Below are 20746 nucleotides of genomic sequence, written 5' to 3' on the forward strand. Positions count from 1 at the left end.
GTCTCAGGAATGTATCAGGCATAACAAAGTGACCAAATAAGGGAACAGACCTTGGTAGCTAGCTTTCGGAATGTAATCTAATGGTTTAGCATGATGGTACCACATTTGCCATGCTCTGGCCTGTGTTTGTCATGCTCAGGTCTGCCAGAACCCTTCATGTACCACCTATTTTTTGGACGGGGAGGGAAGAACTCTGAGGTTAAAAAATGAGTTTATAGCTCAAAGAATGGATAGCAGAGGTCAGTAAGCATGAAAGTGGGTGAGCCTAGAATGTATGGGAAGGAATATAGGTTTGTTCCAAATCAGGGGGTCTATGAATTCTGGCCTAGCTAAGAATGCCCACTATTACTTTTTATTTTTATTTTTTGAGATAAAGTCTATGTATCCCTGGCTAACCTGGAACTCAATATGTAGAGCAAGCTTGATCTCACAAAGACTCACCTGCCTCTGGGATTAAAGGCACATGCCATGCCTTAACATATATGCATTTGTAAAGAGGCTGCCCACAAGCTGAGTGAGGATGCACATCTGTAATGTTCGGAGGTAGAGGCAGGGGGATCATTGCCAGTTCAAGGTCTATCTGAAGTACTTGGCTGTTGGCCATAACATGTTGGGGCTCTCATAAACTTGTGTTGGGTTGACTAATACAGGGAAAGGACACGGGAACTAGGAAGTTTATACGTGCATTGCATTCTAGCCCTTTCACCTTTAGAGTTGAAGCTGTTTTACATGCAACTCATTTTGCTAAATGAACACACATTTAGGTGTACACAGAACAGCTATGACAAAGACACACTGGGGTTCCTATTCATATGGAAATTCTGGGAGGATGAGGCAGACAATAAACAATGAAATAAATTTTAAAACTTACTTTAATAAAAAAGAATTGAAGTTTCCATTAAACTTACTTTTTTAAACTGGTAATACTTTTACATATTTCAAAATTCCAAAAAAATATAAAAGATAGGGTGCAAATTATTTCTCACCTCAGCTTCCCCCAATTCCTCCCCAAGGGCAGATGGTACATCTACTTACTTTTCACCCTTTCAGAGATTCTGTGCATGAATATACATAAGCAAATGCTTCCTTTCTACACATGAAAAATACTATATAAGGTTTTACATCTTGCTTGTTTCCCTTAAGGTGTCATATAGACTTCTCCCTCATTAATAAGGGTAGTCTCCACTAGGGCTGTGATCTCTATTCTGTCACAAACCATGGTAGACTTGTTTTGAAATTCTTATTTTAAAAAATCCTTATACAAATTATCTGCATGTGTACAAATAAATCCTGTAGGATTCATTCCCAGCAGGTTTGCTGAGAAAACATTCATATGATTTAGTAACTGATGAACTGCCCTCCACAGATGTGATACCCATTCATACTCCTACAGGAAATGTATAGGAAACACCCAGGCCCCTTTGAGAAAAGGTTGGTAAAATAACTAGATGGAGGGCACAATGTTATAATCCTCCAGCAATAAAGCTACAAGAAGTTCATTAGGGAAAATGCTCAAAATATAGGACAAAGCATGTTAAAAGAGAAAGAGGGTTTTCTCATTCTAAACCTTTAAATGAGAAAATGAGAACTGTACACACACACACACACACACACACACACACACACACACACACCACATCTATGTTGAAGATTCAAAGTACACTGTGTATATATGTGTGCATACACATTTAAGACGAAAATTGTACTGGCAGTGGTGATGCATGCCTTTAATTCCAGCACTCAAGAGGCAGAGGCAGGCAGGATCTCTAAGTTCGAGGCCAGCCTGGTCTACAGAGCAAGTTTCAAGACAGCCAGGGCTACACAGAGAAACCCTGTCTCAAAAACCAAGACCCAAACCAAAATTGCATGGAAAAGTAGCAAAATCTTAATAGCAAGGACCATGTTTTAATGGCTGAAGCATGAAAAATTTAAATGCTTTTTAAAAGAAGTTTTAAAATATCTTGTGCATTTTCCAAGTTTTGCTACAATGAATTTGTGTGTTTTCTTTTTTTTTTAATTTTTTTTTAAAAGATTTATTTATTTATTATGTATACAGTGTTCTGTCTGCATATACACCTGCAGGTCAGAAGAGGGCACCAGATCTCTTTATGGATGGTTGTGAGCCACCATGTGGTTGCTGGGAATTGAACTCATGACCTCTGGAAGAACAGCCAGTGCTCTTAACCTCTGAGCCATCTCTCCAGCCCTTGTGTCAGTTTTATAAAGAGATAAAACCATGAAGTTGGGCTGGAGAGATGGCTCAGAGGTTAAGAGCACTGGCTACTCTTCCAGAGGTCCTGAGTTCAATTCCCAGCACCCACATGGTGGCTCACAGCCATCTATAATGAGATCTGGTGCCTTCTTCTGGCGTGCAAGGATACATGAAGGCAGAATGTTGTATATATAATAAATAATCTTAAAAAAACATGAAATTCCCCCAATTTACAGTAATTTCCCCCTAAGGAATCTTTCAAAATATCTACAAAGAAATCAGTGGGGCTAGAAACCCTGTCTCAAAAAACCAAAAAAAAAAAAAAAAAAAAAAAAAATCAGTGGGGCTATCATTCCTGGATGTGGACTGAAAAGTGAAAATTGTTGGTTGTTCCGATTTCACTAAGCCATAATCTCAGTCATACAACATCCACTGTGAGAAGTGTTAAAACAGGACTGTTTTTGTTGTTTTTGCTTCTTGGGGAGGCTGCCAGCTCCCAAATAAATCACACTTGTAAGCTTATTCTTAATTATGAATGCCCAGACTTAGCTTCGTTTGTTTCTTGCCATCTTTTTTTTCTCTTAAATTATCCCATCACCCTTACACCTCTTGGCTTTCCCTATTCTCTTAATTCTGTAAATCTTATTCTTACTCTGTGGCTTGCTGTGTAGCCGGGTGGTGGCTGGCCATTAATGTCCTCCTCTTTCTCTAGCTCCTTCTTTTTCTTTTCCTCCCAGATTTCTCCTTATTTTCTCTGCCTGCCAGCCCCATCTATTTCTCTCTCCTGTCTCACTATTGGCCGTTCATTTTTTTATTATACTATCAGGTGTTTTAGACAGGCACAATAATACAGCTTCAGAGTTAAAAAAATGCAACATAAACAAAACTAACACACCTTATAACATTCTACAACAGGTTTTGGAGTCAAGGTGATGGGCACAACACCTGGTTTCCAGTGTTGGTATCATGGTATCACTGCGGGGTGTCCCCACCCCATTTGTGTCCCCACCCCATTTTCATTCGCTTTACCTAGACTGAACCACACACGTTTGATGGAGTCGTTAAGGAGTTATAAGTAAGGGCCAGTTTCTGGCTCTCAGAGTCTGGTTTACTCCCTGGGTAAGCCATTTCGTGCATCTCTGCCACCTGTTCTGCACTGCCGGCGGTAGCTGGGATGAAGTGAACAGACCTGAAGTGTTTATATGATAAAAGCACCAGGATGAAGGAGTGATGAAGGCATATTTTATGGCTTCGGTGATGGGATGGCAGATAGTGACATCTATGAAACTGATGGGGGAGCAGACCAGTTTGGATAAAAAAGGGCAATTTTCTCTAGGGTAAGCTGGATATGCTAGTTTATAATATACTGGAGGAGCCGACAGCCATTTCTAGGTCTGAAGTAGGAGGCAGAGACACAGAAATAGGGTGAACAATGCAAAGCCTGGAGTATGGATGCTGCATGGGGAAGGTGTAGGTATAACATGGCCCCTAGACCATGCCGCTAGGGACCTCAGGAGAAGACCAGAAGCTTACTAATGGGCTTATGCACCCCAGAACCAAGGGGGCAGCAGCCTCAGCTGGACAGCTCATGTGGAGGGATGGCAGCACCCAGTTGTGGGCAAAACAGGTCTTGTGAATCAACAGGGAAGAGGCCTGAGGTGGAGGCTGCACTGAGGAATAGGGAGAACAGGTGAATCTTTTGAGGGACTGGAAGAGAAAGGGGCAGAGCTGGCCATCTGCCAGTTTATCACCTACTGCCCAAATCGATCTCTTACTTGTAACCATCAGAGGTTAAGAATGCAGAACACTACTTTCCAAACATCCTCACTATGATGGATGAGCCTGTGACTCATTCTTGGCCAACCACTCATAAGTGGGTATGTGAAAAAGCTTTTGGGAAGGCCTTTCTTTCAAACATCATGGGAGAGGTGAGTAATGGCCTGGTCTACTTCCCTATTTACAGTGTTGATTACAGATGCAATGGCTGGGGCTTTATCAGTCTGTTTAGGACTACAAGAAAAAGGCAGAAAGAAGCACAGCAACACCCTAAGTGAGTCACTGAAATCTTGTCTCAACTGCTGTAAACTGGGTGCTCATATCAAAGTCTGACTTCATGACTTTCTAAATGTGACATGTCTAGTTACCTTTGTTCTGGTTATTAGTAATATGTCCTGGGCCTACTTCTCCTCATTTAGAATATGGTACTACTTCATAGAACTATCACAAAGTCAGCCAGCTGATGCTTTTCCCTTAGCTATGTGAATGAAAAGCTGCCAGATAAGACACATAAGCCGGGCTGGAGAGATGGCTCAGAGGTTAAGAGCACTGACCGCTCTTCCGAAGGTCCTGAGTTCAATTCCCAGCAACCACATGGTGGCTCACAACCATCTGTAATGAGATCTGGTGCCCTCTTCTGGTGTTCAGGCATGCATGCAGGCAGAACACTGAATACATAATAAATAAATAAATCTTAAAAAAAAAAAAAAAAAAAAAAAAAAGACACATAAGCCAAGGTCGAACTGAGTGCCTGTGAAAAGTCAGACTTGGCAAGGGAAGTGGAAGGCCAACTCCAGAGGGAAATTTGAATGCAGAGAAGCAAATTCAGGACATCAACAGGGTCTTGTGGGCACCCTGGAGATTAACAAAAAGGCTGATCCAAAGTATCTTGGAAGCCAGGTATACTCCAATGGAGACGCCATCAGTTTTGGGGTTCTTAGACAAACAAATACGAATGTGAGAAGCTGTGATTGCCATGGGTTCTAATGCTGGACAGTCCCCACACAGTGGCAAGAACCACGATGACTGTTCACAAAGCAGTGTACTGAACGGCAACTGTTCTGCACATCTGGAGCAGTTGACTCAGTGTCCATGGGCCACAGACATTGGACTATAGCTATGGGTAGTACCCATTCCATAGTTTGTTTCCTTTTAGGTTAAGTGGGTTCCCTTGTTCTACAAGAAACCAGAGATAACAACAGATGTTCTTTTTGTCAGGAACTGCATGGACAGAGGTTGATGACTTCCCTCACCCCCTTTTTTTTTCTTAAGAGAACATGTGGAGGAAAGCAGTTAGATAAGGGTTTCCTGTGAATGTTAAAATGGCTGTTAGAATATCTTGCTTTGAGGAATAGGAGACCATGGTAAATGAAGACCACATGAGAATAGGAAGAAGCAAAGTGCTAGAGAGCCCCACAGAAATCCACAAAGATACCCCCACAATGGACTGCTGGCAATGGTTGAGAGACAGCCCGAACTGACCTACTCTGGTGATGGGATGGCCAAACACCCTAACTGTCGAGCTAGAAACCTCATCCAACTACTGAGGGATCTGGATGCAGAGATCCATGACTAGGCCTCGGGTGGATCTCTGGGAGTCCAATCAGCGAGAATGAGGAGGGTTTATATGAGCGAGAATTGTTGAGACCAAGGTTGGATAAAGCACAGGGACAAATAGCCAAACGAACGGAAACACATGAAATATGAACCAATGGCTGAGGGGTCACCAACTGGATCAGGCCCTCTGAGTGGGTGAGACAGTTGATTGGCCTGATGTGTTTGGGAGGCATCCAGGCAGTGGGACTGGGTCCTGTGCTCATTGCATGAGTTGGCTGTTTGAAACCTGGGGCCTATGCAGGGTCCCTTGGCTCGGCCTGGGAGGAGGGGACTGGACCTACCTGGACTGAGTCTACCAGGTTGATCTCAGTCTGTGGGGAAGGCTTTGCCCTGGAGAAGATGGGAATGGGGGGCGGGCTGGGGGGAAGGTGAGGGGGGCGGGAGGGAGGTGAACAAGGGAATCCGTGGCTGATATGTAGAACTGAATTGTATTGCAAAATAAAAATTAAAAAAAAAAAAGAATATCTTGCTCTGTATAAAATGTCTACCTTTTCCTGACATTAACAGCCAAGAGAAAGGCTTTCCAATAGTCCTCTTGCAGAGACTTCATGCAAAGTTGGGGGCGGGGAGAGGAGCTTTGAGAACAAAGGGAGTCACATAACCTTATGCCCCCCCCCCCCAGTGTGCTCAGTGGCTTGATACCAAACCAGAAGTCAGTCTACCATATCAAAACAAGGAGGATGGATTGGATGGGAACAAAATTTAAGTTATTCAAGTAAAAAAAGACTAAGAAACAGCACAACTAGATTTAAGAAAGAAACCAAACATACTGTATAGATTATGGTTAGAATAAAACATACAAACTTTATGAAGCAACCAGGAACATCTTAATACTTGATATTAGATGGTATCTGCTAGATATAAATAATGTATTTTTCCTTGAGATGTAAAAGAATAATTTTTCCTAGTATTTTTTGGCCTATTTAAGTAAGGCTACTGCTTTCATTCAAATTCTGGCCCAGAAGCACTACCCAAACATCAACATGACAAAACCCCAAAAAGGATGGCTTAGTGTAATTATGCAAATGGCTTTGTCCCTGTGGATCAATATGGTTATGGTTATATATACTTAAAGTCTTAGCCCTTTAGAAATATATTCAGAAAGATGAACGAAAAGTTTTCTGGGATGAATGTGAAAACAATACAGGGAAGGACATGGGTGAGGAGGTGGGTGGGAGATCCAATGAAAACATATCATTCATCCTTTAAGTGCTAAAAGATTATATAGAAAGATAAGGGAATTCTTCACCCCAAATATAAATATTGCAAAATGGTGAAAGATTTACTAAACACTACTTTGTATATATAAATTCATGGCTCTCTTTGTTTTCTTAAAAAAAAAAAAGCGATTTATTTATCATGTATACAATGTTCTGCCTGCATGCCAGAAGAGGGCATCAGATCTCACTGTAGATGGTTGTGAGCCACCAGGTGATTGCTGGGAATTGAACTCAGGACCTCTGGAAGAGCAGCCAGTGCTCTTAACCTCTGAGCCATGGTTCTCTCCAGCCCCTCATGGTTCTGTTTGTTAAGAACAAATTCACATGACTGTAAATACAGCTTTGTTCAATTTACAGTCTAGAAAACATGGTCTATTATTTGTGTCTCTGGTCCTGGGGACTGAACTCAGGGCCTTCTACATTCTAGGCAAGTGTTCTACTATTGAGCTACACCCCAACCCTCTGGATTGAGTTTATATCAGGCTTCTCCACCTTAGTATTATTAATATTTGGGGCTAGAAAGTTCATTGAGGAGCTGCCCTGGGCACTTTAGTATGTTGAACAGTAAGTAGCCTTGGCCTCCACCTGGATGCCAGTAGCATCCTTCAAGTTGCAGTGACAAAAATGACTCTAGACATTACCAAGTGTCCTCTGAGGACAAATTATTGCAGATGGGTACCTCTGACTAACAGCAACCCCAGAGATTTCAAGACAGGGGTTTTCATAGGCTCTGTGACTCCTTTAGAGAATGGTGTAGAATTTTGTGAATGCTTCTCTGTCAGATGACTTATTGAAATGAGGACAGGAGGCATACATGCTGCAATGAAGTCCAGAACTGAGTCATGTGTGACTTAACCTGTGTGAAATGTGAACTGGGATTCTGACTTGAATTCACATAGAAAGAAGCATTACTTTGTGTATATTTCAAATTTAGGCAGAGTTTCCCACAAATGCAATAGTATTTGTTTGTCCAAAACTTTCATAAGAGTTCATCATTACTCTGAAAAATCACTTTGGGCATAGTAATGTCCCTTATGGTATTTTTGTAGACAACAGCGTGCCTTGCACCAGTCTGAAAGTTACAGGACACTGACCTGGTAAAAATGGGCCCACATAAGGACATGGCAAGATACCATACTGACTCAGTACATATCATTCTATTTTAAATTAGCTGCCATCTTTTACAAAAAGGGGTCATATGTTATTTCCACATTATGCCTGTGCAGAGGTTTTATTACTGGTAAACTCATTTTAGGGTAATGGAGAAAACATCTTAAGATGTCTATTGTTGCTGGATATAGTAGCACCTTGCCCTGTTCCCAGAATTAGGGAGGTGAAGGCAGAAGGATCAGAAATTCAAGGTCATTCTTGGATACGTGGTGAGTTCGAGGCCAGCCTGGCCACATGAGACCTTGTCTCAGAAAAACAAAGAAAAAGTCTGTTGTTAAACAGGGACCGAGTTTGATACATTTGAGAACCACCAACCTCAAGTGTTTGGGAGGCACTACTTCCTTACAAAGACAGAGGTCACCACTGATATTATGCCATCTTCTCTTGCCACCAATACAATGTGTGGACTTATGTTTGTACCTAGTAACTCAACAGTTATCTGAAGAGTTTCCTATGTAGATTCTCTGATGTCAAATAGCATAGAATTGCCCATTGAAGGTTCTTCTACCCCAATAACATGCACAGGGTTTTTCTCCTGCATAATTTCATGAAGGTCAAACAAGGCCAGTGCCCTGCTTGCTTGTCCTGCCTTTGCTTGGGCCACAGGGAGCTCTCTTGAATTTGAGTGTGGATTCCGAACGAGCTTTGAGCCCCGTCCACAGGGCTGTTCTCGCCTTCGGCTACGTCCATGTGGTGCTTCCTCTCTGTTGTGGGTTATCTGATGTCGGATGAGGTGAGAACTCTGAATGAAACATTTTCCACACTGATTACATTTAAAGGGCCTATCACTCCGTTGAGTCCTTTCTTCTTGACTCAAAGGCGGGTCACAGCTGAGGGGTTCTGTCCACTCGTGCTTTGTTAAAGCTGGTGTCTGCTCAAAGATCAGCCTCTGTCGGCACTCATAGGGTTTCTCACCAGCATGCTTCCGCTGATGCTGGGCCAGGGAGGAACTGTGCCTGAAGCCTTTTCCACAGTGATTACACTCATACGGTCTCTCCTCAGTGTGAGTCCGCAGGTGCAAGAAGAGGCAAGTGGTCCGAGAGAAGGATTTCCCACACACACTGCAGGTGTATGGCTTCTCCCCAGTGTGTGTTCTTTTGTGGCGCCCTAGGGATGAATTCTGATTGAAGGCCCTTCCACAGTCCTGACACCTATAAGGTTTCTCTCCAGTGTGAATTCTCCTATGGACTGTAAGGTGTGTACTGTGGCAAAAAGACTTCCCGCACTCATCACACTTGTAGGGCTTGTCTCCGGTGTGGATTCGCTCATGTTGAACAAGGGAGGAGTTCTGGCTGAAGGCTTTCCCACATTCTTTGCACATGTAAGGTCTCTCTCCTGTATGGATTCTCTTGTGCACCGTGAGGTGTGCATTATGGTTAAATGACTTCCCACAATCAGTGCATTTATAGGGTTTATCTTGTACCTGACTTTTTGTGAGTTCTGTAATGGGCATAGTCTGATCAAAGGCTTTCTGACAGCCGCTGTCATCAACGTGCTGTGTTGCTGGCGAGTCTTTATGCTGACTAACTAAGTTTGGGTTATGTTCTGAGTGTTTAACTTGTGAGCCATCAGTGTAGCCATGTTCTCTTCTAGAAAGATCTGATAATAGATCTGTGTTTAAGCTAAGAACACAGGTACCCCCAAGTCCAAGACTTTCATAGCTTTGACTTTGAATTGATATTTCTTTGGGGCCTTCTAACTGCCCTATGTTACTGTGGTCCTTCTTGAGTGTCTGACTCTGGCAATCATTTTTCTGATCTAGCTCTGTTATGGAATGACAAGAAATAGCCCCTTTGAACCCATCCCTTTCTGTAATGGGGAATGATTCCTTCTCGGTGAGGCCCTGCTCCTTGAGTGATGTGTGGTTTTCAGGTCCCAGAATCCAGCCTGAAAGAAAAACAAAGAGCTCTGAGTAGTTAAGGGAAAAACAAGGAGAGGGGCGGGTTCCTAATACCCTGGAACTTTGCCACTAATTTAGGATCTTAACAACCTGCCCTGGTAAGTCCTGATTCTCCTCTTGACACTATCCCTGCCCTCAACCATAGCTTCACTCCTGGGCCAGGCACTGGAAATGAATTAAAAATGTACCAGTTTCTTGCAGGATTCTGTTACAACCCTATCACCTAGTGACCAAAAGTAACACTGCTTTCCATCTTACAAGGCCTAAAATCCAGATGTCAGCGGTGCTGGTTTTTCCTAGAAGCTCCACAGAAGAACCTGGGGAGTCAGTAGTGTAGCATCTTCAAACCTCTCTCAATGACCTCTGCTTTTGTCGCCACATATCCTTTTCTTGCTGTGACCTTCATGCTTCTTACAATTACTCTTTTGATTACACTGGGCCCACCTGATGGACAACTGGCTTTAGGGATTAGGAATTAGACTTCATTGAGGAACATGTTTCACTTTGTTGCTCAATCTTAACATTAAAAATTTTACAGATATATTTTATATATAAATTTATATATCTATCTGAGTGTATGTGTGTGCAACATGTGCATGCAGGAGCTCAGTGAAGTCAGAGAGGGCACTGGATCCCTGGAACTGGAGTTATAGTTTGTTGTGAGCCAACTTGTGGGTGCCCAGGTCCTCTGCAAGAGCAGTAAGGGCTCTCAACTGCTGAGCCACCTTCCCAGCCCCACTCTTAGCATTCTTGAGGCCTCTTATCTGCTTAAAACACACATGAATGTGTTCATTCATTCAATTTCCAACTTAACTAGTGTCCAGTCAGTGTCTGGAACTGACAGGTGCTAAATATTTAAAAATATCTGTCTCAGTGATGTTGGAGGGATTCAAAGGAAAACCAAGAGCCTGGCCACAGAAAAACTAGAGAAATTGAGGCCTTTGCACAGCACACAGAGGGGCTTTAGTAAAATGCAAGTGATTGCATACAAAATTTCATATTTTAAGGCAATATGCTCAATATGTTATATAGCTTATGGAAATATTCTCATATAAAACAGCACCATGTACATTAGGTATATAAAGAAAATAAGAAACAGAAAAACAAACAACAGCAACAACATAACAACTTATATACATTTATGTCCACAGCAGCACTACTCTTAATAGCTCCAAAATGGAAACAACTCAAATGCCCATCAACTGAGGAATAAAACATGAGTATAGGGAATATAGCTCAGTGGTACTGTACTTGCCTAGCATTTATGAGGCCCTAGCTTCAATTCCCAGAATTACAACAAAACAAACCAACAAATAATGATCTATTAAGTGGAATATTTAGTCATAAAAAGGAATGAAGTATGAATACACACAACATGTAGGAACGTTGAAGACATTATGCTGAGTAAAAGAAGCCAGACACAAATGTCACAGACTAAGAGTCCACTGATTAAGAAAGGTTCCAAACAAGCAAATCCATTGGCAATCCAAATGAATGGTTGTCAAAATCTAGGGAAGATGGGTGGTGACTGCAAGTAGACTTAGCAACTATTGTGGTGAGAGCTAAGGTCTGATTGTTTGTGTTCTAAAATTTGTATGTTTAAGTCCTAATCCCTGCTTCGATGGTATTTAGAAATGGGGCTTTGGGAAGTATTAGGTATTTAAGACAGAGCCCTCATGATAGATTAGTGTCCTTCTAAAAAGGGACACTGGGCCGGGCGGTGGTGGCGCATGCCTGTAATCCCAGCACTTGCTAGCCAGAGCCAGGCAGATCTCTGTGAGTTCGAGGCCAGCCTGGTCTACAGAGCTAGTCCAGGACAGGCTCCAAAGCTACAGAGAAACCCTGTCTCAAAAAACCAAAAAAAAAAAAAAAAAAAAAAAAAAGGACACTGGAGTTCCCCCCTGATCCCTTCTTCTGAGGAAAAGGCAGCTATCTACACATAAGAAAGGGAACTCCACCAGGAACCAAATCAGAGTAAAGCCTCCAGAACTGTAAGAAACGAATGCCTGTTGTTTAAATCATCCAGACAGTGATGAAGTAGATACTGGTAAGGTACAATCTGTGAAGACACTCTGACACCACTGGATTATCTAATAGGTGTTTTTTTTTTGTTTTGTTTTGTTTTTGCTTTTGTTTTCTGTAGCTGAAGTATTCCTGTATCCCGCCTGGCCTGTGGTCAGGACAAATCTCTCTCACCCGCCATCCTGCAGCCACTTGGACCCAAGTAAACACACAGAGGCGTATATTATTTAAAACTGCTTGGCCATTAGCTTAGGCCTATCACTGACTAGCTCTTACATTTAAACTCAGCCCATTTTTGTTAGCCTATATGTTGCCACATGTTCCGTGGCTTTACCTGTGTGCCATTACATGCTGCTCCCTGGATAGCAGGCTGGCACCTCCTGACTCAGCCTTCCTCTTCCCAGAATTCTCCTTGTCTGCTTATCCCGACTATACTTCCTGTCTGGCTACTGGCCAATCAGCGTTTTATTAAACCAGTGTACAAAAGCGTTATCCCACAGCAGTTTCCTGTTTGTTTTGCTGAACTGGGTATCACATCTAGGGCTTCATGTATACAATTGAACTTCTATCTCTAATTTTAAATGGGAAAGTTTTATGGTATATGAATCTTAATAAAGTTGTTTCCCAAACCCCAGGTAGACCTGCCCTTTTCTCTACCCTGGTTACCTCTCTGCTCACCATGCCAATCACTTCTGATGATAGACTGTGCTCTCCTCCCCTGCCCCCACCATTCTCAATGACTTCACCTCTTCTTTCACTGTTCCCTGCTGGCTTCCTTATTATTCCTCCCAACATATCCCACACTCCTTTGCTCATGCTGCTTTCTCTGCCGGGGGCATGTATCTCTAGACATCTGCCTTCTTCAGTGTTATCTTCTAAAAGAGGCATTCTGTGTGTCCTGGGGGCATCATCTACTCTATGCTTCTCAGGCATATTTTTGTTTCAGCCATCACCTCCTGATATCGTTATTCATTTCTCAGACCCCTAGATGACTGAGGCTGTCTTATTTTCTGCTACCCTCCTAGCATCAAAGGCATTATGTGGGCGAATCCTTAGGAATATTTGCTGAATGGACCCCTGAGCTGATACTGTTAGATGCAGCTTCAGGGAAAACCCTGGTCTAGACCCATGTTACCAATGGGAAGGGTGTTGAGGAAGACTCAGAGAAGGAAACTTCAGGCTACTCCTGAGGGCTGAGCTGCTGTAACCAGGTCAGGCCAGCAACAGCTGAAAGCATCAATGCTGAATTCACCTGGGGTCCCCACAGGTCCAGCCATCCACACCTCAAACCACTGATCCTGCTGTTTAGGAAGCCAGAGTGCCTCCAGTGAGAAACGGTGGTAAGAGGAGGAGTTGAGACCATAGTTGACCAGGTGAAGTCAAGTAACTATGGGAAGGAAACAGTAAGAAACAAAGCAAATGCAACAGGCAGAGGGGTTCACCTCACTGGTTACCTAGCCCACCAAATCACACGGCTGCACTGGGAAGGGGTCAAGGATGAGCATTCCTTTCCTTTAAAACAAAAGAAAAATGACTCTCTTGTTGAATAAAGTGTGTGGTAAGCTGAATGATGGCCTCTCAAGGATAACCACATCCCAGTCCTTGGACCCTGTAAATGTGTGATGCTACATGGCAAAGAGGATATTATAGATATAATTAAATTAAGAATTCAAAAAATTAAGATATTTATTAATTTGTCTGTATGTGAATGTATGTCACATCTGTGCAGGGGCTCAAGGTCAGAAGAAAGCAACTGATCCCCTGGAGCTAGAGTTACAGGTAGCTGGTGAGCTACCTGACATGGATGCAAATTCAGGGTTTTTTTGGTTGTTGTTTTTGTTTTTTGTTTTTTTTGCAAGAGCAGAAAGTGCTCTTAGCTGGTAGGCCATCTCTTTAGGCCCAAATTAAGACTCTTAAAAGTGCGCAATTATCTTTGGATTCTAAACATCACCAAGAGGCTCCACGTAGGAAAGGCAGGTGAGGCGGAGTCAGGATGAACGCGTGATGATGGGAACAGAGCTGAGTGGTGTGCTCTGAAGAGGACTGTGGGCCAGTATCTGGGCAGCCTCTAGACCCTAGGACAGACAAGGAAACAGAACCTCCCCTGCAGCTGCCAGGGTCAGGCTTGATGAACCACTTTGGTCTCTAACTTCCACAGCTATGAGAAAATAAATGAATGGATTTGTGGGCTTTTTTTTTTTTTTTTTGGATACGGTCTTACAAATGCAGGGGCTTTCCTGCAGAGTTCTTGGGATTACAGGAATTCACCATCATAATCAGCCACATTTTTTCCCATCCACTTTGTCACAGTACTTTGCTACAGTAGCTATAGGACACCTATACAAAGTATTAATGCAAAGTATGTTTCTACTTTAACGGGAAGCCCTTAGCTTCTAGGACATCTATAATGGTCTAAATATTAAGTTCTTAAAACTCTATAACAATTTTGATGCCACACCTGCTGTGTGAGCCAAACAGTCAAGGCTCAGTTACTTTAAAACCTAGATTCAGTGGTAGCATAAGCCTGTTAGTGAAAAGCACTTGTCCAGATGAGGCAGATTTGCTCCTGGAAAATAAGATGGAAGCAGCATTGGCAACAACCAATAAAAGAAGGAGAAGTGGGTCTGCCACAGACTCGCCAACTTGAGAGTGAGGGTCCCACCTCATCACAGAGGTGAATGTGTCTCTCTGTAGCCTGGGATGGCATCAGAAGCATTTGAATGGGTGTATCTGCAGACTGCTGCCATTCCATACGCAATCCAGCTGTCAGCATACCAGTGCATCAGCCCCATCTAATTATGTAACTTAGACCTTTCCTTCCCATTCTCCCCAGGAAACAGGGTCGGGAAAAGAGCAAGTAATCTAGTCCTGACCAAAGAGTTTTGAGACAAGGGGACAGATACCTGGTGCTGCTGTTCCCACCACTCCCCTTCCTTCTCACCTGGAGCATGGATGTGATGGCTGGAGCCGCTGTAGTCACACTGTAACCCTGAGCAACACAGAACCATCAGCGCTAGCATAGCTCTAAGATGCCAAGTCAGCACCAGAACCAGCTGAGTCAGGGGTCTGCTTTTTAAAAATAATACTTTCCTTTTCTTCTGAACTTGTCTTAACATGGCTTTAATTTTTTTGTTTAGTTTTTGAGGCACGATCTTTATCTATCTATCTATCTATCTATCTATCTATCTATCTATCTATCTATCTATCTATCTCTATCTCTATATCCCTAGCTTGCCTGGATCTCATTATGTAGACCAGGCTGGCTTTGAACTCACAGAGATCCACTTGTTTCTGCCTCCAGAGTGCTGGGATGAAAGGCATGCATCACCACATCAGGCCAAGTTTTTAATACCTAAATAGAATCCTTTCTGATAACAGACTGGCCGAAGAGTATGAGGAACAGGTTTAGAGAATCTAATATGCAAGAACTGAATGAACACTGGCATGAAAGCCAGGAAGAGGATGCTGTGAAGGCTGATGAGAAAAGAAGTGGCCTAGCAAGGAAGATGGAGCAGAAACGCAAGCCAGGCGGGCCTCTCCCTGCTGGAGAGGAAGAATGGCTTTTGTGAGCACAGGAGGATGAAGCCATGGGGCACTCTGGGCAAGCTGACAGTCTTAAGACATTTGCTCACAGGCTGGCCTTAGGGAGTATTAGAGAACTTAGATTTGGGGTGGGTTCCCACCACCCTAATTGGTAAGAAAAGTTCACTGCTCTACTGTTGTGGCTTATTTCAAGCACCAGAATCATGGTATGTACAAGGCAGAGGATGCCCCCAGGAGAAACCTTGCCATCTTCTCTGGAGACAACAGTGCTCATGTACTATCACAGCTCACTGCTGGGGAACTGAGCACATTCTGTCTGACTCCACAGACTGAAGAACTAGAAGCTCATGCCTGGTTCTGTCCAGTGGTTCTGAACCTGTGGGTCACAAACCCTAGGTGGGGTCGCCTAAGGCCATTGGAAATATCAGCTATTTACACTACGATTGATAACAGTAGCCAATTACAGCTATGCAGTAACAAAGGAAATAATTTTATGATTGGGGGTCACCACAACATGAGGTGTTAAAGGGTCACAGCATCAGGAAGGCTGAGAACCACTGTTCTAGACTTTGCCCCCTGAAGCCTTTCCCTTCACAGGTTTTGCTCTGTATCTTTGGCTATAATCTGCTGTGGGATGGTCTGTATGTCAAGTGTGTTGCTGATTGGTTAATAAATAAATCACTGATTGGCCAGTGGTCAGGCAGGAAGTATAGGTGGGACAAGGAGGAGAATAAAGCTGGGAAGTGGAAGGCTGAGTCAGAGAGACACTGCCAGCCGCCACCAGGACAAGCAGCATGTGAAGATGCCTGTAAGCCACGAGCCACGTGACAAGGTATAGATTTATAGAAATGGATTAATTTAAGCTATAAGAACAGTTAGCAAGAAGCCTGCCATGGCCATACAGTTTGTAACCAATATAAGTCTCTGTGTTTACTTAGTCGGGTCTGAGCGGCTGAGGGACTGACAGGTGAGAGAGATTTGTCCTGACTGTGGGCCAGGCAGGAAAACTTCAGCTACAATAATCAGTTGGGGCATCTACTTGGTGGGGTTCTTACCTGGATGGCAGGCTCGGCTGCCTCCCCTCTCTGCCACCCAGAGCTCAGCACCTTGCTCCAGCTGGGAGATAACTGCTGGTTTGGGAAGATCAGGACCTGGAAATAGGAAAAGACCCAGGAGGTTGAAGGCTGCTCTAGGACAAACAAACCCAGGCTGCACCTCATGCTCTTGACCATCAGGACATGTGGGCACCTTCCAAGCACTTGAGGGTTTTGCTCGGTGGCAGAAAGGGCAGCCTCCTCCCAACAAGTGTATCCATCAGCATTTGAGGATAAGTTAGAGCCCCATACCAGAGGCGCATAAGCATAGCTCAGTCTGAGAAGTGGGCCTTACCCACAGAAAGAAGATGCCCAAAGGTCTCCAGCATCACATCACGATACAGAGTCCTCTGGGTAGGGTCCAGCTGCCCCCACTCCTCTTGGGTAAAGTCCACAGCCACATCTCGGAAAGTCACTGGCTCCTGAAACATCACACGTACTCTCCATTAGTCAGACCATCTACCTCTGTGGAAGAGGAAGGATGGGAGAAAACAGGCAGGCAGGGGGCCTGAGAAAATGTACACTCTGCATGATGCTCCTCAGGTCTCACTGGGAGCCTATGGGTCACTACAGGTAGGTATGGGTTACCATGACAACATGAGAACTTTCGGCAGGATCAACAAAGACAATCCCAGCAGACCAGACAGACCTGGCTATACCACTGACATGTAGGTTTACGACCTAAAGAAATGGTAACTAGGTTTTTTGTTCTTTGACTATGTTTATGAGTATTTGAGTGTATGCATGTGTGTGTGTGGAGGCCAGAGGACAGCCTCGGGTGATCAGATCTTTGTCCTCCACACATTCTTTTACTGATGACCAGGTCTTGTCAGCATTGTCTGTTATTTGATCATTAGGTCCCATTTCCACCCCCCCCTTTTTTTTTTTTTTGAGACAATGTTTCTCTGTGTAGCCCTGGCTGTCCTGGAACTCATTCTGTAGACCAGGCTATCCTCGAACTCACAGAGATCCGCCTGCCTCTGCCTTCCCAGCACTGGGATTAAAGGCGTGGGACACCACCGCCAGCTGCCACCTCACTTTTTTTTAACCCACTGTTTTAGCTCAGCTCTTAGTATCCTATCCTATGCCCAAGTGGTTCTTTCCAGCCCTATACCAGTTCTTCTCAACACCTTTCCTCCCTTTCCCATTTTCATGTGTGTGATGCACGTGTGTGTAGGCACACATGAAGGAGAGTAAGCCTGAATATGCGTATGCATGGAGGCCCAGTGTTGGTGTCCAGAATCATCATCACTTGTTCTACCACCTTACTCACTGAGCAGGTCTCTCCATCAAATCCAGAGCTTACTGATATTGTGAGTCTCAACAGCCAGCTTACTTTGGGGATCCCCTGTCAGTCTTCTGAGACTGGATTACAGGTGGGCCACCATGCCCACCCAGCATTTACACGGTTTCTGAGGATCTGAACTATAGTCCTTCCACTTGTGCAGCAAGCACTTTGACCACTGGGCCATCTCCCCAGGCCCTCTTAACACTGAAACCATCCTTTTTCCTCCTGAGACAGGATTTTAAGTATCTCATGTTTGCTTCTGACACGATATATAGCCAAAGGCGACCCTGAACTTCTGATTCTCCTGCTTTTAGCTCCCAAGATTGCAGGTGTGCACCGCCACACCCAGTTTTTTTGTTTTGTTTTTTAAAGTGGTGCCAGGGCTTCACACATGCTAGGCAAACACTTCCCACTGCGCTACATCCCCAGCCCTGAACACCTGAATGAATCCTTGTCACCTTTCAATAAAGGATGACTACTCCCCCAAGGATATCCAGGTCTTCGCTCCTGAAACTTATGAATATTATGACAGTAACATGTACTTTGCAGATGTGATGAAGCTGACAGAACATGTAGATGTTATCCACATGGGCCCTAAATGCAATCACATATTTAGGAGATAGGCGTGAGATTCGAGACGTCAGAAGGCAATGTGATCACTTAAGCAATGCTACATTGCTGCTTTGAAGCTGGACAAAAGGGAAGGAGTGCCAGGGCTATAGCTCTGATAACTGGAAAAGTTAATCAACAGACACCCTCCCCTAGAAACTTGGTAGAAGTGTGGCTCTGCTCAGTGGTGCTCATTTCTAGAATGTGTCTTTTTTGTTGTTGTTGTTGTTGTTGTTGTTTGAGACAGGGTCCAGCCTAGCCTTGAATTTATCATCTTCCTGCCTCAGCCTCTCATGTGGTGCTGGGATTGTAAACACGTGCCACCGTGCTTGGTTTAGAATGTACACTGTCTATAGCCACAAAGTTTGTAGCGCCTTATTATAACAGCCACAAGAAACTAATGGACTGGACATCAAAGGCCTCCACTTTTGGTCCTTGCTCCTGTGGTGGCTAGCCTCTAAAATGGCCACTCAGTTATATCCCGACTTGCAGGTAGCCGTGTTGACCTGTATAACTGATAGGATACTGTGGAAATGACAGTGTAAAGTCTGAGCTGAGGTCAAACAGAGCTTCTACCTTGCCATCTCCTGGATCACTACTCTACAGAAAACCACACACTACACTATGAGGCCTAAGTGCTTCCATGGTGGGGCCTACAGGAGGAAACACTGAATCCTCCTGCCAACAGCTATGTGAATGAGTCTTCTGGGCCTTGTCAAGTCTCAAGTAATAACTGTTAGGCTGTCATCTGGGCAGACCCATGAGCTAAGTCACTCTTGGGTTCCTACCTATCAGAAATTGTGAAATAGTATTTATTTCAGGTCATTTTGTGTGCTATTTGTTACACAGAAAGAGACTAAATACACTTCTTCTAATGTCTTTCATATTGCTTATTCCCTGACAAACTGCCAGCCTAATGGCTGCCACCGGAGACTTGACTGGGGCTGGGGAATCCACCTTCACCACGGCTCATTCATATGGCTGTTGACAGACCTCAGTTCTCCACAATGGTCACATTTCACAGAAAACTAAAATAACACGAACCTGATAATCTGCAATCTAAGACTTTCAATAAGCCCATTTTGCACACAAAATGCAAAACAATGCAAATCTCCCCTTAAGCAAACCAATATCCCGTTCCCCGCCCCCCAATACATAATTTCAAAGTTGCAGAACTTACATATGAATTAGTTTTGGCTTTTGTTAGGTGGACTATGGAGAACAGTAATAAGCAGCCAGTTCGTCTACAAAGTGATGGAACTTCGATGACCAAAAGCTTGACAAACACTGACAGCCCTACCTACCACAGTTTTTCCACGGCCCCGCAGGGGGTGACCCTGGGAGCTACTCTTATTTTACTAACTTGGTGCCTGTGTCCTCATGAAGTTATGCCTTACTTGCAAAATAGGGGCCTTCATGGTACTGAGATTCCCCGAAGTCTGTCGATTCTACGCTTTAGGACATGCCCTGAGGACCGTATCCGCAATGTGGGTGCTTTGTAATGCTAGCCAGTCACCTGTCATCACTGAGAAATGTCTCTCTGGATGTGTGGGAAGGTGTTGGCCAGAGAGGGGGTGAACCCCGGATCCTGTCCTCTGGGAAATGACCACCCCTCCCCTCCCACGCACTGCAGGGAGACAGGAGGTTGGAGCATGCGTACTGGAGACGGGGGTGGGGACTGGGTTCGGACCCGGGCTGGGCGGTTGAGCCACTGCGTTCGCTTCCCCTGTGGAAAAAGCGCCGGGGGTCACAGGCCACTCTGTGGGGGAAGCGGGGCCCGGAGTCCACTCGGTCATTACTATTACCTTAAGTTGTGTGGCTTGCCGCCGCGAGGCCATCGCCATTGTTGCCGTTTGGTCCTGCGGGTCCATCTCGGGCGAACCGGTCAGCAACAGACGTCCAAGACGACCCCCAATCTAAAGCGCACCCCCGTCGTAAGGACCACCCGACCAGCCTCCCGCTGGACAATGGCGGCAGTGCCAGGGACGCCGAGACTACAACTCCCAGAAGGCCACGCGCTGAGACGCAGCACTGGACCAATAGGAGCTACCTCCAGCCCAGGGTTGACCAATGGGGAAGTCCTGACCTCTGGTCTAAGGGAGTCCTGTTGATTAAGGAGCCTGTCCGAGTACCGGCAGAGCCTAGCTCTTATCCCGTTACTTGCGGGTGCGGGCATCACTCGGTCCCGGTTACCCTGAAAATCGTCCTCTCACCCTGATGGCTGAGTTTAGGGTACATATGCATCTGAGCAGTGAGGGGAACGCTCGGCAGCAAGGCCTTGCTGTTAGAATTGGT

The 20746-nt window shown here is 44.5% G+C and overlaps 1 protein-coding gene across 1 annotated transcript; it reads right to left on the reverse strand.

The window, feature by feature from the left end:
• Window positions 1-6462: 6462 nt before the first annotated feature.
• Window positions 6463-20429, reverse strand: Znf8 (zinc finger protein 8). Its single transcript, XM_059245138.1, has 4 exons — window positions 20257-20429; window positions 16850-16976; window positions 16516-16611; window positions 6463-9882 (listed from the first exon to the last, which is right to left on the reverse strand). The coding sequence occupies exons 1-4, from the start codon at window positions 20320-20322 to the stop codon at window positions 8447-8449; spliced, it is 1725 nt and encodes a 574-aa protein (XP_059101121.1). The 5' UTR covers window positions 20323-20429; the 3' UTR covers window positions 6463-8446.
• Window positions 20430-20746: the final 317 nt, after the last annotated feature.

This window comes from Peromyscus eremicus, chromosome 1 (genome assembly GCF_949786415.1).
Source record: "Peromyscus eremicus chromosome 1, PerEre_H2_v1, whole genome shotgun sequence".
Lineage (NCBI taxonomy): Eukaryota > Metazoa > Chordata > Mammalia > Rodentia > Cricetidae > Peromyscus > Peromyscus eremicus.

Bases quoted from the DNA above. Each gene is read 5' to 3' on its own strand.
- Znf8 (XM_059245138.1), bottom strand. From the start codon at position 20,322: ATGGACCCGCAGGACCAAACGGCAACAATGGCGATGGCCTCGCGGCGG. The intron at 16,977-20,256 runs GTAATAGTAATG...GTGATGTTTCAG, and splicing joins GGCAAGCCACACAACTTAAG to GAGCCAGTGACTTTCCGAGA. The intron at 16,612-16,849 runs GTAAGGCCCACT...TCCTATTTCCAG, and splicing joins TGGGCATCTTCTTTCTGTGG to GTCCTGATCTTCCCAAACCA.